At 41.5% G+C, this 19857-nt stretch overlaps 1 protein-coding gene across 1 annotated transcript in view; it reads left to right on the top strand.

Moving 5' to 3' along the window:
- Nucleotides 1-1189: 1189 nt before the first annotated feature.
- LOC108888545 (PDZ domain-containing RING finger protein 4) overlaps nt 1190-19857 on the top strand; it is a 105706-nt gene continuing 87038 nt past the window's right edge. The window contains exons 1-2 of the mRNA XM_018684582.2: nt 1190-1819; nt 1960-2055. Of these exons, the coding sequence (XP_018540098.1) occupies nt 1406-1819; nt 1960-2055 (510 nt within the window). The 5' untranslated portion in view covers nt 1190-1405. The remainder of the gene's footprint in view (nt 1820-1959; nt 2056-19857) is intronic.

Genomic DNA, 19857 nt, shown 5'->3' with positions numbered 1-19857 from the left:
GACCAAATGAATCAGATTTTAGATTCTTCTCCGTTTCAATCAAGGGTTATAATGGTTATTCACTGAAATCAGCTCAGAGAGAGAACAAAAGAGGGAGATAACTTTTTTCTCCCCTCCCCTCCATGATTTTGTCCCATGATTCAGTGGCTTATCAGTTGAAGCATATGGTCTGTGTGATAGGTCTGGTCCCAGGTGGATGTGTAACATTTTCCCCAAAACACACTCATGGTCCTTGTTACCCAGACTGCAGCTTGGGTCATTCTGCCTCCTCATAGATCATATCCTCCAGACTTTAAACTCATTCATTCTCATACTATCCACCAACATTGATTTAAACAGATTTAATTGAATATCACGTTATAAAGTAATATTAGCGCCACTATTTCATTTTCAGTGATTGACAAGGGGGGGGATACTTTCTTCTGACCTCCTTGTGCATGTGTTTTTGCAGACAGGTGTGCGGTCCCGGGACAGATTGCGGTATTGTCTTTGTAAATCTACACCTGTTCTTTGACAGCTCAGACAACACAAAACATACTTTAAAGTGGTGCACAGCAGACTAGAACCAGACTGTTTCGTTGGGAGACCTGAAACGTGACGCCCTCTCTGAGATGCCTGCAATATGTCATGCTGTGTCACGCGGTAAGGCGGCCCTGAACTCTTTGCAGGAAGGCTTTATAAGTGAAGGTCTCCATGCAGATATTGTGTTACAGCCAGAGCTCGGCTTTGGCCATTGAAAGAGCATTGACCCCTTGAGACAAGTTTCACTGATATATCATCGCCGTGGAACCTTTGTAAAAGGTACACTAGATTAATTTAACAGGGTGCAGAGGAGACAGAATGAAACCCCACTGATAATGCCTGTCATGATGTAGACCGTTTTTAACTGAGTCGTTTTCAACTGAGTTTGAGGCTCTGTTGACAAGTGAACCATCCGGGAGTGTGTGAGAGAGTGAGCGACCTCTGCTGGAGAGGATTTATATCACACAACTAGTTTACAGCACCCATCACATCTGCACGCAATTACACCAAACAGTACACAACAAAATCTAAGTGGATTAAAAAGTACCACACTGTAAAGATGGTGACATATCTGAGGTTAATTCAAGACAATTATGTTGTTGTATGTGGACGGCAGGAAAAGCCGCAGAGGTGTATGATGACCCTGACCAGAAAGTGCTGAGGTGAGTCAGCAGGGTGAAGTTTTGTGCTCAGACACATGACTTCACTGCTCACAGCTCATGTTGTGAGAGAAGTGGCGCAGCCCCTCAGCTCGGCCTGAGCTGCGCAGACCGCTCAAACTTTTTTTTTTTTTAAAGTGCGCTCATGCTTTCATTTGTTCAGACTTGTACAATAACTTTGTCCTAACTCATTGTGCCGCGTGGAAAAGTTCCCTGCGCAAACTATGTGCGCTGATTGCCCAACTTCTTGCGGGGAGAAGGACCCAATCTGCCAAGCTATGAACTCAGGCGGCGGGATGGCGTCGCAAACCGAGTCTGACGCGGGTCATCGCGGCGAAGGTGTTTGTCAGAGAGGATGCGGGCTTCTGTTGTCCGGCGAGGACTTAAACAAAGGGGGTCACTGCTGTGTGGACGCGCTGCGCACGGTTACCGACGTGCTGGAAGAAAGGAGCGCAGCTTTGGAGCACGAAGCCCGGATGGCGAGGCTCAGGTGGAACAGGAGGGAGCAGTTCCTGTTAGCCCAGGTGTCAACTCTGCAGAACGAGGCTCAGCTAGCTGCTCTCAAGTACCAACGGAGACTGCACCAGTACATGCTGCACATCAACAGCATTGCAGAACAAGTCATTGGGTACTACAAGGTGAGAGGGATGATCTGATTGATATATATGCAAGTGTAATGAGCATGGAAAACTATGCTTTCACTTTGAGTCACTGGATGTTATATAAAGCAACACATGACAGGCTGATAAAATGAACACTCTTCTGTGTTTGATTTCAGAGTGATTTGAGGACAACTGCTGACATGCAGAGCCACATATCAGGGGAAGCAACATGTGCAGATGGAGAGCCACAGGAGCAAGTCAAAGCACCTGAGGTAAGAGAAGCAAACTCACTGATCACAGCTTAAATCTGTATCCCCCACTGCTGGAAACACTGGGATTTATGGCTCATTCATAAAAGTTTGAGAACATAAGCTCGACTGTACTTATCCAAAATACCCAAAGGCAGCAGTGCTCATGCTTTTTGATTTTTCTTGTCTGTCAGTATCTCTGTTATTGCCCGCTAAGGCACTTCACAGTATTGTTGATATTAGGATTTAGGAGGGTGTTTTAAAAGCACTGCAGTGCCATGGATTTAGCTTCTTACTGCTCTGTTTCACCTGCTGCTTCAGCTCAGGCTGTAACCCCGCTGCCAGACAATTCATAGTGTAAATGTTGACTCTGGGATCAGAGTGAATGCTTATGGAGTGGTCGCAATCCTTTTCTCACAGTGAGAGTGTGTGTTTGTTGACAAAGGAATTTGCTGTATAAATACCAAGTTGAATATGATATTTGTCGCTCTCCAGTTTGTGTATTTGCCAGAAATATTACATGATCACTTCAGTGTCATGATCAGAGCTTTATCTGACTTTGATGAAGCAATCTGTTCATTCTGTTGTCCATCCTGTGTGACTCAAGAGATGATTCTAAAGTGGTCTTTGTCCTTGTCTTTGAGTGTGAGCTGATTTTAATGTCAGAGACTTGGTAGGTAACCTTTCTGGAAAGTTTGTGGTCAGAACACCTTATCACATTTCACCTGGAATCACTGCATCCTGGCTGTAGTCTGGGCTTTCACAGCACTGAGAGGGAAGAAAACAAAGGTTATTCTAGCACCAAAAACTTACCAGCTCAGTTACATTTTCAGCTGACTTAATGCACTACATTAAATACAGAAACACTATGTGAGTGGGAATGGATACATTGTACATTCCTGCTGCAGGCATGATAGAAAATGGAAAAATACTAGAGAGTAAGGCTTCAACTACTTATTTTCATTATTAATTACTATGTTGGTTATTTGCTCCATTAATGAGTTAATAATTCCATTTTTAAGATGGCAGAAAATGGTCAAAAGTGCTCATAATTTCCCAAATCCCAACAGCAATGTCTTGTTTTGTCTTATTTATTCACATCAGATATGTTGCAACCAGAGTATTTTGACAGTTACTTTCTTGGAGAAAAAAGAAGACACAGTACAATTAATTATTAAAATTTTAGTTAATTAATTTTCTGGGGATTGACTGATTATTGCAGCTCTGCTAGAGAATAAAATATTCTCACTACTGGTGTTACCGGCTCAGATTAATTGTTAATCACTGCCTGAGCTGTTGCATAATGTGTTTTCTCAAGGCAGCATGCAATTTTCTTGTAATTACTTACAACCTCATCCATGTCAATATGTAAATGATGGGCTAAACTATATGGACGTGGTTTCTAACTGCTACTGAGTCTTTGCTGTTGCAGGGAATAATTTGTTAAACCTCCCAAAGTCCCTGCCAAATGTAATAATAGCTCTTGTTTTAGTAAGCTCACAAGGTAGTTTAAAAGTTTGTGTTATTAACCCTCCAGCCAGAGACTGTGTTGTGTTTGGGTTGCTGGTGAGGGTGGATGGGTTTAATCGTGGTAACGGTCACATGAAGTATCTCTCTAATTGCCTGCAGCGTGTTGTGAGAGCAACAGGCTCACCTTTGATTAATGTGGAAAACTGTTCACTCTCCTCTGCCAGCGTTGGGCAGCGACGGAGCGTCTATTTTCAGCTTTCTTCTTTTCCTCATCTAAAAACTCCTCTCTAATGCGTCTTTAATGGTTTTCTCACTGTGTGTTTTCTTCTTATGCTTTCCAAGTGGATTTTCCAATACTTTAGAGAGCTGGGTTACAGTTCATCAAACAAAGTTTTACAGTAAAGTGGAAATCCACTTTGTTGGAAAAGTGATGGGTTTTCTGTCTGCATGGACAATAGAGCTAGATGGCTAATAAACATCTCAGTAGTAGTTATGGATCATCACATTTAGGATCCTTTTGTGTGGTTAGAAAGCAAGCCTAATTGACCCTTTTAATAAGCCCATTTAGCTACTGTTGTTATGCCTGTCAAGCTTTCCGTTCTAGCATGGCACACATGCAGCGATAGAATGGAAATTCTGTTGTAATATTAAAAAGAATGGTCCTCTGATTTCAGACACTGGTACACCAAATCAGGCTCCTCATTACTGACCGTAATAATATAAAAAGACTGAGGCTCCAGGTAGAAAGTCAGCAGCCTCATGAACAGTGTAGAAGATCTGAAAATAGAGGTGCATCATTGTTTGCAGGATGGCTAATTGGTCCTCATATTATGATTCAGTATGATTAGGAAGTAGAGTGTTATTTTGTTGTAACATAACTCTACACACAGGTTGGATTTCTGCACCAGTTTTTGCTGAATAAAGCCCTGGACAGGAGCTGCGGCCATTACCCGAACTCTGATTTAGTAGCACCCAGCACCGGCTCCCACACCGTTGGGGATACTATATTACACAATAGTGCCAGCAGTGAATGCAACCTCTTTCTAATGCAACCTGTAACCCCACAAAATACTGTAGTCAGCTCGCATTAATGATATGCTCCTTGGATTTGGAGCCACATTTGTTTACTGTATGTAGGAGGGTAGTTAACTGGGCATGATAAAGATTGCAGCTTATGTATAGTCAGACAAATGCACAATTTAATCCATTACTTAAAATTGTGTTCTATTGTTTGTGGTTTTTGGAAAAACATCCTTGAGATTCTTTTAAATATCAAATATTGGTCTTACTAGTTTGACAGGCCTGATGTGCCAAGTAGTTACAGTGGTTTAGCTATGATTGGATGACTGTTCATAGCTTGCTAGATTGAGTTACACCTTATCTCACGGTTAAAGTTTTCTTTATTTAGAAAATTGGCCCAGTGGGTTGTGGACAATGATGTTATTGTAAAAAACAACAACAGCATTTGAGTCTATTGTTGAAGTGGCCCCAACCACTGAGCATTGGTGTTTGAAAGGAGAGAAAGACATAGAGAACAGAGATAGACCTCTGTTGTGTGGCAGTGGACTGCCGTTCAGACTGACTTACTGCAAGTCACTCCATATTTTTCCACGTACTGTACCTCAGAGATGTACTGATCTAGATCCAGCTGATTGTGTGTTCATTGGCCTGACAGTGGTGAATGCAGTCGGTGGCTGTGGGTGAGTCAGCCAGTTCTGCTATGTTGAAAAGGGATAATGGAACCAAGCACACACAGCATTGAAATGGCAACAGGATTAGTCACCGCTGCAAAAATATACCATCGTCTTCATTTGCCCATGTAATTTGCCTGTATGTTTGTTTAAAACCAGATGAATACAGGAATGAAACCGCAGTCCCACTCCTCCTCTTGTCTGTAGCCAAGATCCCCCACCTCCACACCCCAACTGGGAGTCAGCAAAAACATCTGGAAACTAAGGAAATATTTTTATGTCATTCAGAATGGATAGTTCTTTTCATCATCCATTACCAAAGCTGTGGAGTGTGTGCACTGCACAGGAGAGTTAAAATCCATTTTGTTTACCCAAAATGTGCCTGGGACACTTCAGTGAAGGGCCACTGACTGAGAAAGGGGTAGGGAAGAGGGAGGGAAGGAGTGGAGAGTACACAACTTGAGTATCGGTGTCATCAAAATCCAATCTTGCGTGACAGGCGGGGACGAAAGCAGACCAGTTTGTTTGCTTCCATAACAAAAGATGACAAGAAAAGATTGCTTTGCGACAAGAGAAAAGATAGATTTATGACCTCCCGCTTTTATGTCTGTTGATTTGATTTTCATTCCTTGCCCAGACTGAGTGAGCAGATTTTGCCCATTGATGTTGGGTGTTGACCTGGTTGGACTGGAAAAAATTCAAATTTTACTACCTGAGAAATGGGGGAAAAGCTTTTCTGTGTGTTGCCACAAACAAAGGCAGCTGTCTAATGGTCACATCAGTTGGGCGAACAGTTGTACACATCTTTTTACTGCTTGTCTAGACAGTTTTATAGTCCCTTTGTGCTCAAATTCTCCAAAGCACTTAGTTGAAAATGGGAGAGAACGCTTGTATTCAGGGAAAATAGCATAAAGTCGTTGGTTTAGAGCTCCTGTCTGTTTCCCTCACAGCTGACAGAGGAAGAAAATGGGATTGGTAGATATGGAAATTGAGTCAATCAAACAATCCCTTCAACTCCTGCATGGTTTGTCGAGGTGTAAATATTGGGTTGTCACATCCTGTGTTCTTTAGCCCTCTGGAGGTGTTCTCTCTACCTGTTCTGCACTGTTTGGAACGTCATTTACTCAGAATTTACATGGCAGCTGTTTATCCTTTGCCTGTGAGAGAGGGGCCGCCCTGCTTACCATTTCCTATTTCCTCTCCAATTCGACAGACACACACGCACACACACACCAGGCTGCTAAAACAAACTTCAGCTTGCATTAATTTAGATTGATCAGTTAAGATAAATTTGATTTAGATAAGCACTTAATTATTCACTGCCTCTTTAGCAGCATTTAGACTCCTTATTTAATGTCTTACTCCTGCTTATCTCACTACTTATTTATAGGAATTTTATTGGTTGAAGGAATTTGCAATATTTTTGTAGGTGCTGGTTTGGCAAACAAGCCATTTTTCCAAACTTCTTGGCAAAGTGGCTGTGTTAGTTAATAAGGCAGATATTGAGATTAGGATACTCCAGATTCCAAGGTTGTGGATTTGGACCAAACCACGAGCAGTGGCTGCAGCAGTTTTGTCCTTTGCTGTGTATGTCCGTTTGTGCGTGTGTGTTTGCATGTGTTTACTTTTGCCGTCCAGGTCTGTTGTTTTAGGCACAAGGCGTGAAAAAGAAAACTGTTCTGCTAAAGACCACCGCGCTCGTAAAGAGGAGCACTCTGGGTAAATTTGTCTCTACCTGCTGAAAGGCCCCCTTTTTAAATGTCAATGGGATGTCTGTTAGTTTGGTCTGCGGGATGTTGGAGGGTAAATCATACTGACCTGAACTCAGAACTGTTTTGATTTTCACACACTGATGACAAATTATGTTCCTAATTAGATGTTTTTATTGAAAACATCTGCAAAGTGAAATATGCAGCCAGCTGACTGGACCGCAACTCTGTGTGTATGTGCTTGAAGTTTCTAGTTTATTAGGTACCCCCAGTTAATGTTGATGCAGCCTAATACAAGAACCCTGCATTAAATCCCTCTTCATGTTTGTTGAGGGTTTTTTCTTACCTCATTTATACAAATTGGTCGGACAAAATTGTAGAATCAGCAAAAGTACCATTTATTCACAGGTTTCTGCCTCTGATTTCTGAGGACTGAAATTTGAAAACTTCACCTTAGGCCATGGCGAAATCATTACCGCCATGTATCACAATTTTTTGACATTTTATTGACCGAACAATCGCTAGTTAAATCAATGAAAACAGTTGTCATTTGCAGCCATAGTACAGTACATACATTACACATAGCATTCGACAAATAGAAGTCACTATATTATTACTGAAGTGCAGCTCCTGTATGTTTGTATCTGACAAACTTTGTGTACATGTTTGTACATGTTTGCCTCTGAGTAGGTTTGTTATTATATATTTCCAGTATTGACTTTTCTCTCTGGTTTGTGTGTTCTGCGCTCTCTCTGCAAACTGTTTCAGTGCTATCTGAGTGTAGCAGATGTTCATCGTGGCTCAGCCCTATACTGTAGCTCTGCTCTCAGGTGTACTGCAGGAAGCATTCAGTGACTTGGGTGATTCATCATTTCAGTTACCCAGGAGGAGAACACTCAGCTTTATTCACACCTTAATGACTTGTAGCCCACCGGTCTCTCCGGCTTCACTGTGAACAGATTCAACAACCAACATCTGGAAAAGAGCCTAGTGTCAAAGAGGCTGAAAACTCAGAGGGAGGCTGAATAGAAACTGATGAACTTTCCAGGTCACTTCGTAGTGTTGTACTTAAAGGCAGCTCACTGTGTACATGTAGCAGCTCATTTATACTCAGGCACATGTGCAAACATAGATTCATACATGTTTGTTCAGACAGAAGTTTTTAGTACATATACACTGTTGTAATGCACAAGCTCATATACAGCTGGTACAGATGTTGCTGTATACTCCCTAGTCCTCTAATAACTGATGTCACGGAAAGCTCCACTGTTCACAAAAGCTCTCGTGCAACCAAACACTCTCCTCTGTCTCTTAGTGTGATGAGAAAATGGCTTGTTGTGAAGTTGATTCACCAGCTAAATATCTGTGGTTGAATCTAAATCCAGTCGCCCCCTCTGTTCCCATCTTTGCCACCACTGGGGGGTTTTGGTTAGTCAGTGACCTGATGCCTTTTGAACTCACACGGACCTACTGATTTCCTTTAGTCTTGATAAACATGTGGCTTAGCCTACAGCTGTTACAGGGAGATTACAGTGAAAGCCTTTAGTCAGCATATACGCATGTGTACACAACCAGCTGTGTGAGTGCACACACACACACACATACACAAATGCATAAACAGCAGCGGTCCATTCTATCATCAGGGTTCTCTGCACAGCTTGTAATGAGTGTGTAATGAGGTAAAGTTGTGGCCAGACCTTCCACACTGAGACCTGAGACCTGAGACCTGCTGCTCTCCTCCCAAGGTAAATCCAACATGAACAGTGCCAAACAAGTCTTGTTGATTTAAAATCTATCTATTTATACATTACTTAGATGTTAATCAACCAATGAGTTAAGAAAAAGTGTACATTTTAAATCATTAGAATCAGTGTGAGAAATGCCTGTTTAAAGCTCCTGTACAGTACTTAGATATTTTATGTAATTACAACATCTTTCAAGTTGTGTTGGTGTTACATTTGTTTCTTGAAAAATAAGACAACTGTGGTGAAAAATTGTAGCAGCTGTGTCTCTCAGACTGTTACGAGTTCAGACTGTTCGGAGTCTTTGGGTCAGATTAGTGGTGGATTAGTGTTGTTACGGATAGTCCACCTGGAGTTGCTAAAAAACAAAGCTTTGATTTAACTGATATTTCGGTAGTTGTAGTCACTAGTACATCAAACAACACAGAAAAGCAGCCAACACTGATTTATTTGGACTTATTTTCAGTCAAGCTTGAGCCAATGAAAACCTGGGCCTTTTACTGTTGAATCTATTACACACAATGTCGAGAGTCTGAAATGCCTCTGTGGATCATGTTGGGCTACACATCATGACCTTTGTCAGAGACTACTGTGACATTACCTTTGGTCTGTCAGTCAAGGTTCAGCATCAGTGCCATGACTGCAGACTGTATTTACTGCACATTCATCTGCAAACTGAATTAAGGCTGCCTCTGCTTTTGTCGACAGGAGGATTAGGGCTTAATTACATCTGGGCAAAGACTGCCATATAGTCAGAGAAACAACTGTGCAGTGGGAGACCAGCACAGTACATTAGGGAGGTGTTGAGGAGAGGGATAAGTCCGTGTAATATGCCAGGTGTGTCCAGGGTATTAGCAAACACTGGCACGGCACTATGTGCCTGCCAAGACAAGGGATCTAAACAAACCTACCTCTTTTGAATCCTCTCTCTTTTCTTCTTGAAGGCCAACACTCGGCTGTGTTGGGCATTGAAAACAGAAAACAGTAGAACATTTTGTCTTAAATCCACACAGAGTAGCCTGCACAATTTAGGCAAATGCAGGCACACAAGCTCAAACACCACAGACACAATACACCCACACACATACAGGCAGATCTCAGAGAAATTGCGTTGGTTTATCAGACAGTTGCTTCTAGTGGTATCTAGCCATGACGATGGTTTTGGTTTCATTTGTCTGAAGATATCTGTCTTTGACATTTCTGTTTTTGACAGAACCAGGCTAGCTGTTTCATCGTTTCCAGTCTCAGCCAGATGTCTGCTCGTGGCAGCTTCATATTTGTAGTACTTCATACAAGCAGTAGTAGGAGTAGTAGTAGTAGTAGTAGTAATAGTAGTGGTGGTGTCCTCTAACTTTGAGCAAGAAAGCAAATTTTCCATGATGTTGTAGAGATGTCTGTTGCACATTTTACTCATTTTGCTTGTCTTCCCATAATGTTCCTGTTTGACCCTTGAACGGCCATAAAAGAATAACTGCTCCTCAATTTTTGTCTCACAAAAGCAGGCTGCTTCTTCTGGAAACATTACCTTATGAATATTCATTTACTTCATTGTATCTGGCTCAAAGACTTGCCTCATTCCATTATTCCCTAAAACAAGATGTTGAACAACAGCAACAGAAAAAGCTCTACAAGTAACATCAGATCTCAAGTCTTCCTCATCACCTCGAATAAGTTGGCTTTTCCCTGTAATAGCCAGAGAGCGGTGTTTGCCCAGTGTTGCATGACCTCTTGGGAACTAGTTAGTGACAGGCTCAGTGTATTATTTTTGCAGCCAGATAGAGCCGTCTAATTCCATTCCAATCATCGCCTTCATGTTATTGCTGGAATTGAGAAAGAAAGCTCTGATGGATGTGTTTTTAATTAGCTGAATGGGCTTGCAGAGAAATCAAGTATGAATATTCATTGTGATCGCTGTTGTCCTACCAATAGAGCCAAGTTTAATCATTATAATTTCAACGTCTTGAATTGTTTCAAGTGGACTTATTAAATGTTCCTTTTTTTCCAGTAACACAGATAGTGGAAGTCTTTAACATTATGTGGTAATTTTAGCTAGGGACTACTTTATCTTCAGTATTATGATCTCAGAGATCATCTTATGGGCTTGTTGATAGAACTGTTCACTTTCTGTAAGGGAAAGAGATACTTATTAGTCTCTTGGGGCGAGTGGAGTCTCATGTCCATTAAGAAAAAGCTGTAAATCACAAATTTTCATGAGCAGATTTCAAGTCCGACACAAATCTTTCAGGTGTCTGAACGCTGACCATTAAAATGACAGTTGATACTTGGTTACAGCTTTGAAAGGGGAACATTCAAGTGCTTTCAGTGCATAAGCCTTAATAACTATCTGTCATGGAAATAATGATAAATAATGATACATTTTTACTTATGTTAACAAACAATGCTTTATATTAATTGTTACTAGGTTATCTTTTTTAAGTCATACATAGACCATAAATGCTTTAAAATAAATATTTTACAGTTTAAAATACAGATGACTCTGGTTCCCCATAAGCACCACTTTTGGAGATTGATCATCTTGGAAAGAGGCTTGTGCAAAATGCTTTCAGAGAAACTAATGTTGGGTTTTTCCCTCAAATCAAGTATGTGCAAATATCACACACTTGTTCATTGGTAAAGGAGCATATGATAGTGTGACAAGCTGGAATGTGTGTTTGAGTTTGAATTCACAGTGTGCCTTCACAGGGCAGTGCACATACGTCAGTGTTGCTTTGCTCCATTTCCTGCTAATTGATCTCCACCATGTAGAACAGGAGGCTGATTGCAATCTGCATGTGTGTTTCTGCATGTGTGTGTTTGTGTAACTACCACCAACAGTTAGCCAGATCTATTGGACCACAGTACAGCTGGTGGTGTTGAGTCAGCATGTTGAGGTCGCAGCACTGGTGTTGGTACCAGACCTCCATCTGGTTGTTCCAACAGAGAGCAACGCCAATCTCTCACTACATCTGATTCTATCTCCACCCTCCAAATTGGATTTGGCTTTGCTGCAGCTTCCCCACATTGAGAACACATTGTTTTTGAACATCATGTGTTTCTCATTAAGTGGTGTTTGTTTGGCAGATTGGGTTGAATCCATGCACCGCTTCGTGGTGAATGCCTCCTCTGCACTGACTTGGGATCAGTTTCCACTTCTCAAATTCTAACCTGAGTGGTGCTACAGCTGAATGCATGTAGGGAGTGTAACAGCTGTGTCTCACCAGCAGATGGCAGAAAGAACACATGTGCAGTCACACAGCCTATTGGCAGCCTGCTACAGATGTTGGAAGAGTGGTAATTTGTAGTTATGTATCTAATTAGGATTGATGGGGATAGATTGATTCATGAAAATTTGTTTAGATGTTTGGCTGCACATCTGACAGCTGTGTGTTTTTGAGTCTCATAGATGTGTTTTTGTTCATTTGCTTTTACCCTGGTCCTGAGTGTAACATTATATAGGTAGGATTTGAACTTTGGAGTGTTTTGGGAAAAAGGAGGGAGCTTTCCAAAAAAAGGAGTATACATAATTATTTTTCATAAAAAATCAAACACTGTCTGCTGATAAAGACTGTGTGATATGGTTGAAAGTAACAGAACAAGCATGTACGTTGGCCTTAGTGGGACAGTTTCGTCACATGCATCACATCCAAGGTTAAGAATGAGCTGTCAAGCTTATCTGTTACCTCCTCCTCTTGTTTAAGGAAACATTGCATTTTTAGTGAGAATTGGTAAAAACTGAAAATAAAAACCATGCATACACATAAATGAACCTGTTTCTGTTTGCACAGGTTTATAAAATGAACACTATTGAATTCTTGTGTGCCTTCACTCTTGGTTTCCTCTGTATATGAAAACTCTCCAAGACAACAATATAAAAGAGCACCATTTCTGCGATACTTGAAAGGATTTGGTGGTGATGTGCTGCTCTGCTCTCCACTCCACTCTCTGCCTCCGTTCTGTGCATTTGTATGAAGTGGGTCATATAGCGCTCATGTAACAGCAGCGCCAAGCCTTTCATGTTATGACAGACAGAAAAGTAGTTATAGATCTGGTCACGTATGGATTAGATCAACACTTAGATCAACGGAACTTTTCTGGGAAACTTTGCAAAAAAAATAGGCTCGATGACTGATAGAAAACACTTTAGAGGGTTTAATTTTTAGTTGTTTAATGGCTTCAACCAGCCAGATTGGCCTGCTGGGAGAACCAAGACAAACTTGCCTGTTTGTTCTCCCCATTAGCCTGCACCAGTTGTTGATTAAGTTTCAATAGACTCTCACTAGTTGGTTTCCTCCGCTTAGCCTCCTAATGAATGCCAGGGATGATTTGGCTGCGATTGTCTTCCCTCATCACTGCAAATGACCGCTGAGTGCTGCTGCACTGTGAAATCAATAGCCTTGGACTATCAGAGTTTCGAACACCCGTAGATTACTGATGAGAGTGATTTTAGGTGTTTAGCTGGAAATGTGTGTATGTATGTGTGCGTGTGTGCATGTTTGTTTGAGGGAAATGAAGAAAGACAGATAATGGCTGTGTGTGTGCACAAAAGAAAGAGAAAGCAAGAAATAATGATTGTAAGTATTTTCTTGTGTGCTTTTTCTTTACATGCATGATTGTTTCCTCCAAGATAATGCCTTGGCTTCTCCTTGAAAATATCTCTAGACAAACGATAGAAATTTCCTCTTCCCAACAGAGCAAGGGCTAAAATCGATGTCAGCTAGCACTCTGTGGCTAATCAAAGTGAGTAGTAGGCCCCCTGTTGCAGACGGCAGCTTTACTCCTTATTGTTTTTAGGGCTGTGTAATTGGCTTGAGCTCATAGAGGCTAGAGAAGAATGGAGAGACAATGCTTTCTTTTGTCCATAATTCAGTGTTGCATTGTGGTACATAAAATTTACCAGGCCAGTCGTGGATGAGGATGTCAGTGGAGAGAAACAGAGTTTATTTCTCACCCTCATTCAGTGCGTGATATTGAGTGATACTATAATTTGCTATTCTCTTTGTCTTGAGTCAGCTCCCCATGGATGGAGAACTTGCCGTGCCTTGCAAGGCAAAGGCAACGTGATTCATCATTTTGGTAGTGTGCTCATAGAATTTTTATTCCAGTTTCATCCACTCGCTTTTTTTCTGCATTATGAAGCTATGTTATTTCAAAGATCTTTCCATCTTATCAATGTGTATGTTTGTACACAACAAAAGGTCATAAATCAGACCTGCATTTGCACTCTGCATAATGTATCTGGTGTTTGGATGAGGAAATGTGGGTGATCTTATGAATAATACAAGCTGCTCAGTCTTTGATGCCAGTGTAGATAATAATAAAGCAGGCTTCTATCAACGTGGGCCAACCAGGAGAGCCAGAGAGGCTGGTACATTAGCTGTGGACGGCTGGTAATAAATCAGGCATTCACAGAGAGGATTGCTTGGCACGGGGAGCTCCCTCCGGAGGCCTCCCGGAGCTGTGCCATACGGTGAGGCAAGGCATTCAGAATGCCCTCCTTACCCGGTACCACAGGTCTCTAGGGTGGCTTTTAATCGCCACAAATGGGCGGCGATAACAACTAGCTGTATTTCACGTTCTGTCCAATAGTTACGGCCTCCTGTAGCTTTTACGACAAGGAGATGTCAGGTTCCTGGCATAATTGGCTCTTCTATGGGGATTTTATGAGTCTGTTTACTTTGTGAGGAGTACTTGTCTCTGGGATGCGATGCTCTCCTAAGGGCCCAATGGGTTTGGTGGTTGATATACTTTCAACTTATGTCTGTGTATGTGTGTGTGTGGGAGGGGGTCTAATGATCAGATACCATATTGCCTACTGATTGATGTGCCTAAGGCCAAAGCCTGGGGTGGTAGGAGTTATCGGAGCCCAAATCTGACCATCTTCATTCACACACTCAGAATGGGAGACAATGGAGTGGGAGACTCGCCTCTGTCACCATGCTGATGGATGGCTGCTGTCTGGGCCAATCCAGGGCTATTTTTCATACATTTCCATACAGTGGTAGTGGGTGGGGGAGGGGTTTGCCTCACTGCCTTGTGAAGTGAATCATCCTGGTAGAGTGAGTGAAGTGTAAGTAACCTCTTTTCTTGTCTTTAACCATGCAAGCTTGTAGTTTATCCACACAGCACATGTTTCTGTCACAGTGCAAAGCTTCTACAATCAACAGCAGTGTATGCATACATGTCTTGGTGTGCTGTAATAATTTATATGCTCCGTGTTGACCTGCTGTGGAATGGAAACATCATCAACAGATGAGAAACCATTAGGCATAATCTGCCTGTGTTGGAGAAAATTGTGATGCGTCTTTTACCCAATGAGCCATGGCAGAATTAACTTTGTGTGCTGATTTGTGTTTCCCGTTTGATGTATAAGTATGATGATGTGATAAGAGCCCGACTTCAAATGTAGATAGTGCCAAGTCCTGCACATTAAGTCTCAGAGGCAAGCCAAGTTATTATCTCATGTTTCCTTTAATCTCCTCTCCTATTGTCAGTAAGAGCATTCCAGCTCTGGATGGAGCACCAGGGCCCACGGCCAGTCACATGCTACAACTAGAAACTAATCGTCTATAGTGACTAAATGCACTGAATGACTGCAGGGTGCAACAAAGGAAGCCAGTGATAGTGAGAGCGTTTGTACTCGCAAAACTGTGGTCTGGTAGTAAACATCCTATAAGCACACAATCACAAAGCTATTGAGTGAAAAAGATGTTCAAAATACTCAAAGCTTCATCCATAGAACAACAGTGGACAGCAGAGACAAGATTCTTTACTGCTCCATGAGCTGATACTTTCTCAGTCTTTGTTCTGGTCTGTGCTTGTGTTGTCATGGATTTGTGAAATCTCAGTCATGGCCAAAGTACTGTCTAAATACAAAGTCTACATTGAGTAAAAAATGGTTCAAATGCCTGGAAGTGCTCTCACTCTGGTACTTTTATTGAGGATGCTTTGGGAACTTATGTGTACTTGAAGTAGACGGGGATACCTGCATAGCATACCAGCAGAGAAGACCAAGGATGGCTGTTTGAGTTTAATATAAAAGATGTTTCAAAGTTTTTGAATCATTTTAATTCAAAAGTGGCTTTGTTGTTGTGCTAGCTGCTAGGGAAGTTTATCCCTAAAAGCAAAACATTTTTGTAGTTTATATTATCACAATGCTGTTTTTATTACCTGTACTACTGTCCACTGTGATTGTAAATAAATAATATGAAATTGCAGCCACTATGTCTTATTTGGTACTTTACATGTAGTACCTTTAATATTTCACATATTTACTTTTGCTCTTTAAAATACATATATTCAGCATGTTCTTACCTAACTGCCAGATTAATTGCCAGAATTATCAGTGTTTGATCAGGAAAATATTTGGTGGTTTCAGTCCTAGTCACAAGGTAAGTCCATGAAGCACACAGTTGGTCCCCTCTCTGTTGAAGTACACTTGGCCTCTGCCCTCTGACCGCCTCTACTGACTAGATTTGTATATGAGCTTAAGTAAAGAAGGCCATTGGTTGAAGTCCTATTCACAGCCATTCTCTTCTACATTTTTTTATAACTTTGTTGTTGCCTTGCCTCAGTGAGACTTTACCAAAACACGCTTCTGCTCTCCCCTCTAATCTCCAGCATGGTAGTGCTTTGGTAACCACACAGTCCCAGAGCTCTGCATTCATTATTTATGATGATAAATATCATGATGTTGGAAGAAAGGAGTGCATGTGTGTTTGAGTATGTGTGTGTTTGGGGGTGACAGGATGTTCTTGGCTTGTCAACTGTGATCACTGGGGACCCTGGCTGATGCCAGAAGCCGTGTGTTTGTATGTGTGTGTGTGTGTGTGTGTGTGTGTGTGTGTGTGTGTGTGTGTGTGTATAAAAATGAGGCACAGTGCTCCAACAGCAGTCACCCTATTGTTGTCTCATTTCCTCACTCCCGTTCCTTGCATGACACCATCAAACTGATACACTCCCTTGTGCTTGGTAACACACAGTTGTCTATTAGTGACATGTGCATGTGTATGTGTTACCCTCATGTGTGTATGTGTCTGATTGTTTCTGACTGTGTCTGCGTGTGTGGTCACATGCTGTGCTGTGGCGCCGCTGCACCTGTTTCATGTGTCTTAATGTCATTCCGCGAAGCCTTCCAGGTCCCTGTGCCCCAGACAAAAACACACACAAAGACACACACACACTTACACCTTGATGAATAATTAAGAAGGCAGCCATGTAGATAAGAGGCCAGTGTACCTGAAAGAGCGTCTCACCCACAGCTTTCATGTCGAACATGCCTGGATTAAACACTCTTTGTCTACTCAGTCATACGTTTGGCTTCACGAATGTCAGTCCTGTTGAGGTTCAGGAAAAGTGACACTTTGTTTATGCACACACACACACACACACACACACAGTCTGAACCCCATTAGTACAATACAATACAATGCTTGACAGTCAAAGGGCAGGGGATTAAAATATAGAGCAGTTAAGTCGACATGATTGACTACATACATTAAACAGTGGTAGGTGGTTTGGGGAAAGCAGGGTTGGTTCACCAAAAACACACTACAGTCAGTTTTGCTTTTGCCCAAGATTTTAGATATCCCCCTCCGAGATCTCTCCTTTCACCCCAATGTAATGGAGGTGAATGAAATTTTGCTTGTGGTGGTCACAGTATGAAAGTAGCAACACAGTGTCCCGGTTAATCTGGATAATCCACAGACTTCACTGTCAACAATTTTTGCTGGATTCTCTGTTGACAGCTCTTCCTGTGTACACCGTTTCTTGAAAACAAGCTGCTGTTGAGTTTTTCATGCGTCTTTTTTTATGCAAATGCAAACTGTATTTCATTCACCTCCATTGTATTCAAGTGGAAACTAATCAAAATGTGGAGTAATTGAACTAGAAATCTCTGCATGGCTAAATACCACTACAGTTGTATGAACCAATAATTTAACTTTTCCATTTTTATTAAAACAAAATGCTATTTCCCAAAATCCCATACCATAAAATGCATAATTACGATAACTAATAAATGCAAAGCTGCTGTGCTGAGGCAGCAAACATTTCAAAGGAAATATCAGTGTGTTTGCATATCTAGTTGTAGCATGTCGTCAGTGTGTAATTGAGGATGCTGTTATCATGGCTGTCAGAGCACTGAGAGCCATTAACAGACCAGTCTTTTATGACATTCTGTATTATGGATGCCTTGTGCGTGCAGTTTCATCAAAGGCCATAAACATTGGCCCAGTCAGCAAACTCTGCTCATTAAGAGACATTTAAATGTAATTATTTATTGATGCCTCTTATGATCTATTGTCCCAGCTGCACTGGTGTGGGTTTTTATTTTTCATGTCATGAGGCCTGGTCGCGGAGATTGCCCAGGTTAACAGCTGTCTTAACTGTTGCAGAGCTAATTAATGCGTCCTTTTGGTAAGCTTTGAAAGGGTAAAGGGTGAGGTTTGTCTAGGAAACAAAAATGTAGAAAAAAACATTTCTTTTGCCTTTTTAATAAGCTTTGAGCAACTCTAGCAAGCTTGAGTCTCCAATGGGAAAACTTCCCACTGGCTGATGTTTGTGTGTTTATCTTTCTGACCTTCAACAACATCAGAGAGCCAAAGGAAAAATGATTAAAGTCACATGTCTTGAATTAATGTGAGAAATTAAGATACTGCAAAGTATATGTTTCTCAGTAACTCATGAAGGGTTTTAAGAAATCAACACACATTTGACTAGTGTACCTACATTCATTATAAATAGATGATTTCATGGACCGTGTAAAGTTTTATTGGCCATTTTATGAGAGACTTTGATAGAGTGCCAATGAAACTCTCCCGTTTGACATTTGCTACAGCCAGGACGATAAAGCTGTTGAACCGACACATTTTATGAAAGACATTTTTGCTCACTTAAGGTTTTATTAGACTACAGAAAGCCACAGACTGGCTCACACAGCCACACAGGGCCGTGAACTGGAGCTGAAGAAAAGTCATTAAGAGTTCAAGAGCTGTCGAGGGGATAAATTAGACCATTTTCTGAGAAGAAGAGCTTACATTCACATGGAAACGTCACACCTCGCTGTCATGCCAAACCTTACCCTTGACATTTCAGCTGGCACTGACACGACCAAGAAATTCTAGCTCGGAGCTACATATCTGCAGATAGCTCAGTGCGATTGATTTTTATGGCTTCACTATAGCTAATAATATTTATTTGGTGTCATTCCTTGTGTGCTATGAAGAGTTTAGCTCTCAAGATTTCAGTCAAATAACAAACACAGCCCAAACCAAAAGATGAAGAATGTTGGGCACAGCAGTGTCTTGAGCTGAATGACCGAATACCTGCAAATTAAAATTTTGACTTGATGATGGTGCTAAATGAAAAGTTATGGATTATACACGCTTTTACAATTCATCCCATGGGGAACATGGATCCTGTGGGGAACAAGGTAGTAAATCCATCCAAATGTTGAAAGACATTTCACTTAAAATCACAAAAGTCATCCTCATGATGGAAGTCAGAGGATCATCAAAGTCATCAGGATTTATCCTGTGGAAACCATGAATGTCTGTACAAAATTTCATTGCAATCCACCCAATGCTTGATGAGATATTTCAGTCTAAACCTCAGTGGTGAATCGACAGCCCGATTCACCAGTGGGAGTGTATGCTAGGCTCTAGAGAGCCACACTGCTAGCATACAGGATCTAGAAACACCATGAATGAATAAAGAAGAGAAGACAAAGATGAAAAAGATTCAGGAATACCTGTGAGTGTAGATTTCTTCCCACTTGATACATAAGTGGCTAAATTCCAGTATCAGCAGTGGTAATTGTGGCCTGTTTCAGTTGGCTGCCAGCAGAAGCCTCCTACTGTTCCTTAAGGTGTGCTGGAGGGTTAAATCAACAAAGACCAAACAGCAAAGACCCGTTGGATCTAAAATTTGATAAGACTCTGCAGGGAGATTCATGTCTGGCTCTCCATGGCCACTTCTAACAGCTTGCAATGTATCCAGATATATGATCACAATGAGTTATCACGAGAATCAAGCAAGGGTAATCAGAAACACAATGGGGAAGGTAGCATCTCTGAGAGTATAAATGCTCAGTGGTAGATAGTAAAAGCAAAGTGCATATATCTGATAATGCTCTGTCTTGCATTAGGAGTGTTTTGAGGTCATGTTGCTCTTCAAGTGGTTTTGGACACAAAGCACCTCTCATATCTCCCCCACACT

The sequence above is a fragment of the Lates calcarifer genome, linkage group LG10 (assembly GCF_001640805.2).
Source record: "Lates calcarifer isolate ASB-BC8 linkage group LG10, TLL_Latcal_v3, whole genome shotgun sequence".
Taxonomy (NCBI): Eukaryota; Metazoa; Chordata; class Actinopteri; family Centropomidae; genus Lates; species Lates calcarifer.
This window is presented reverse-complemented; position numbering and strand designations above follow the sequence as displayed.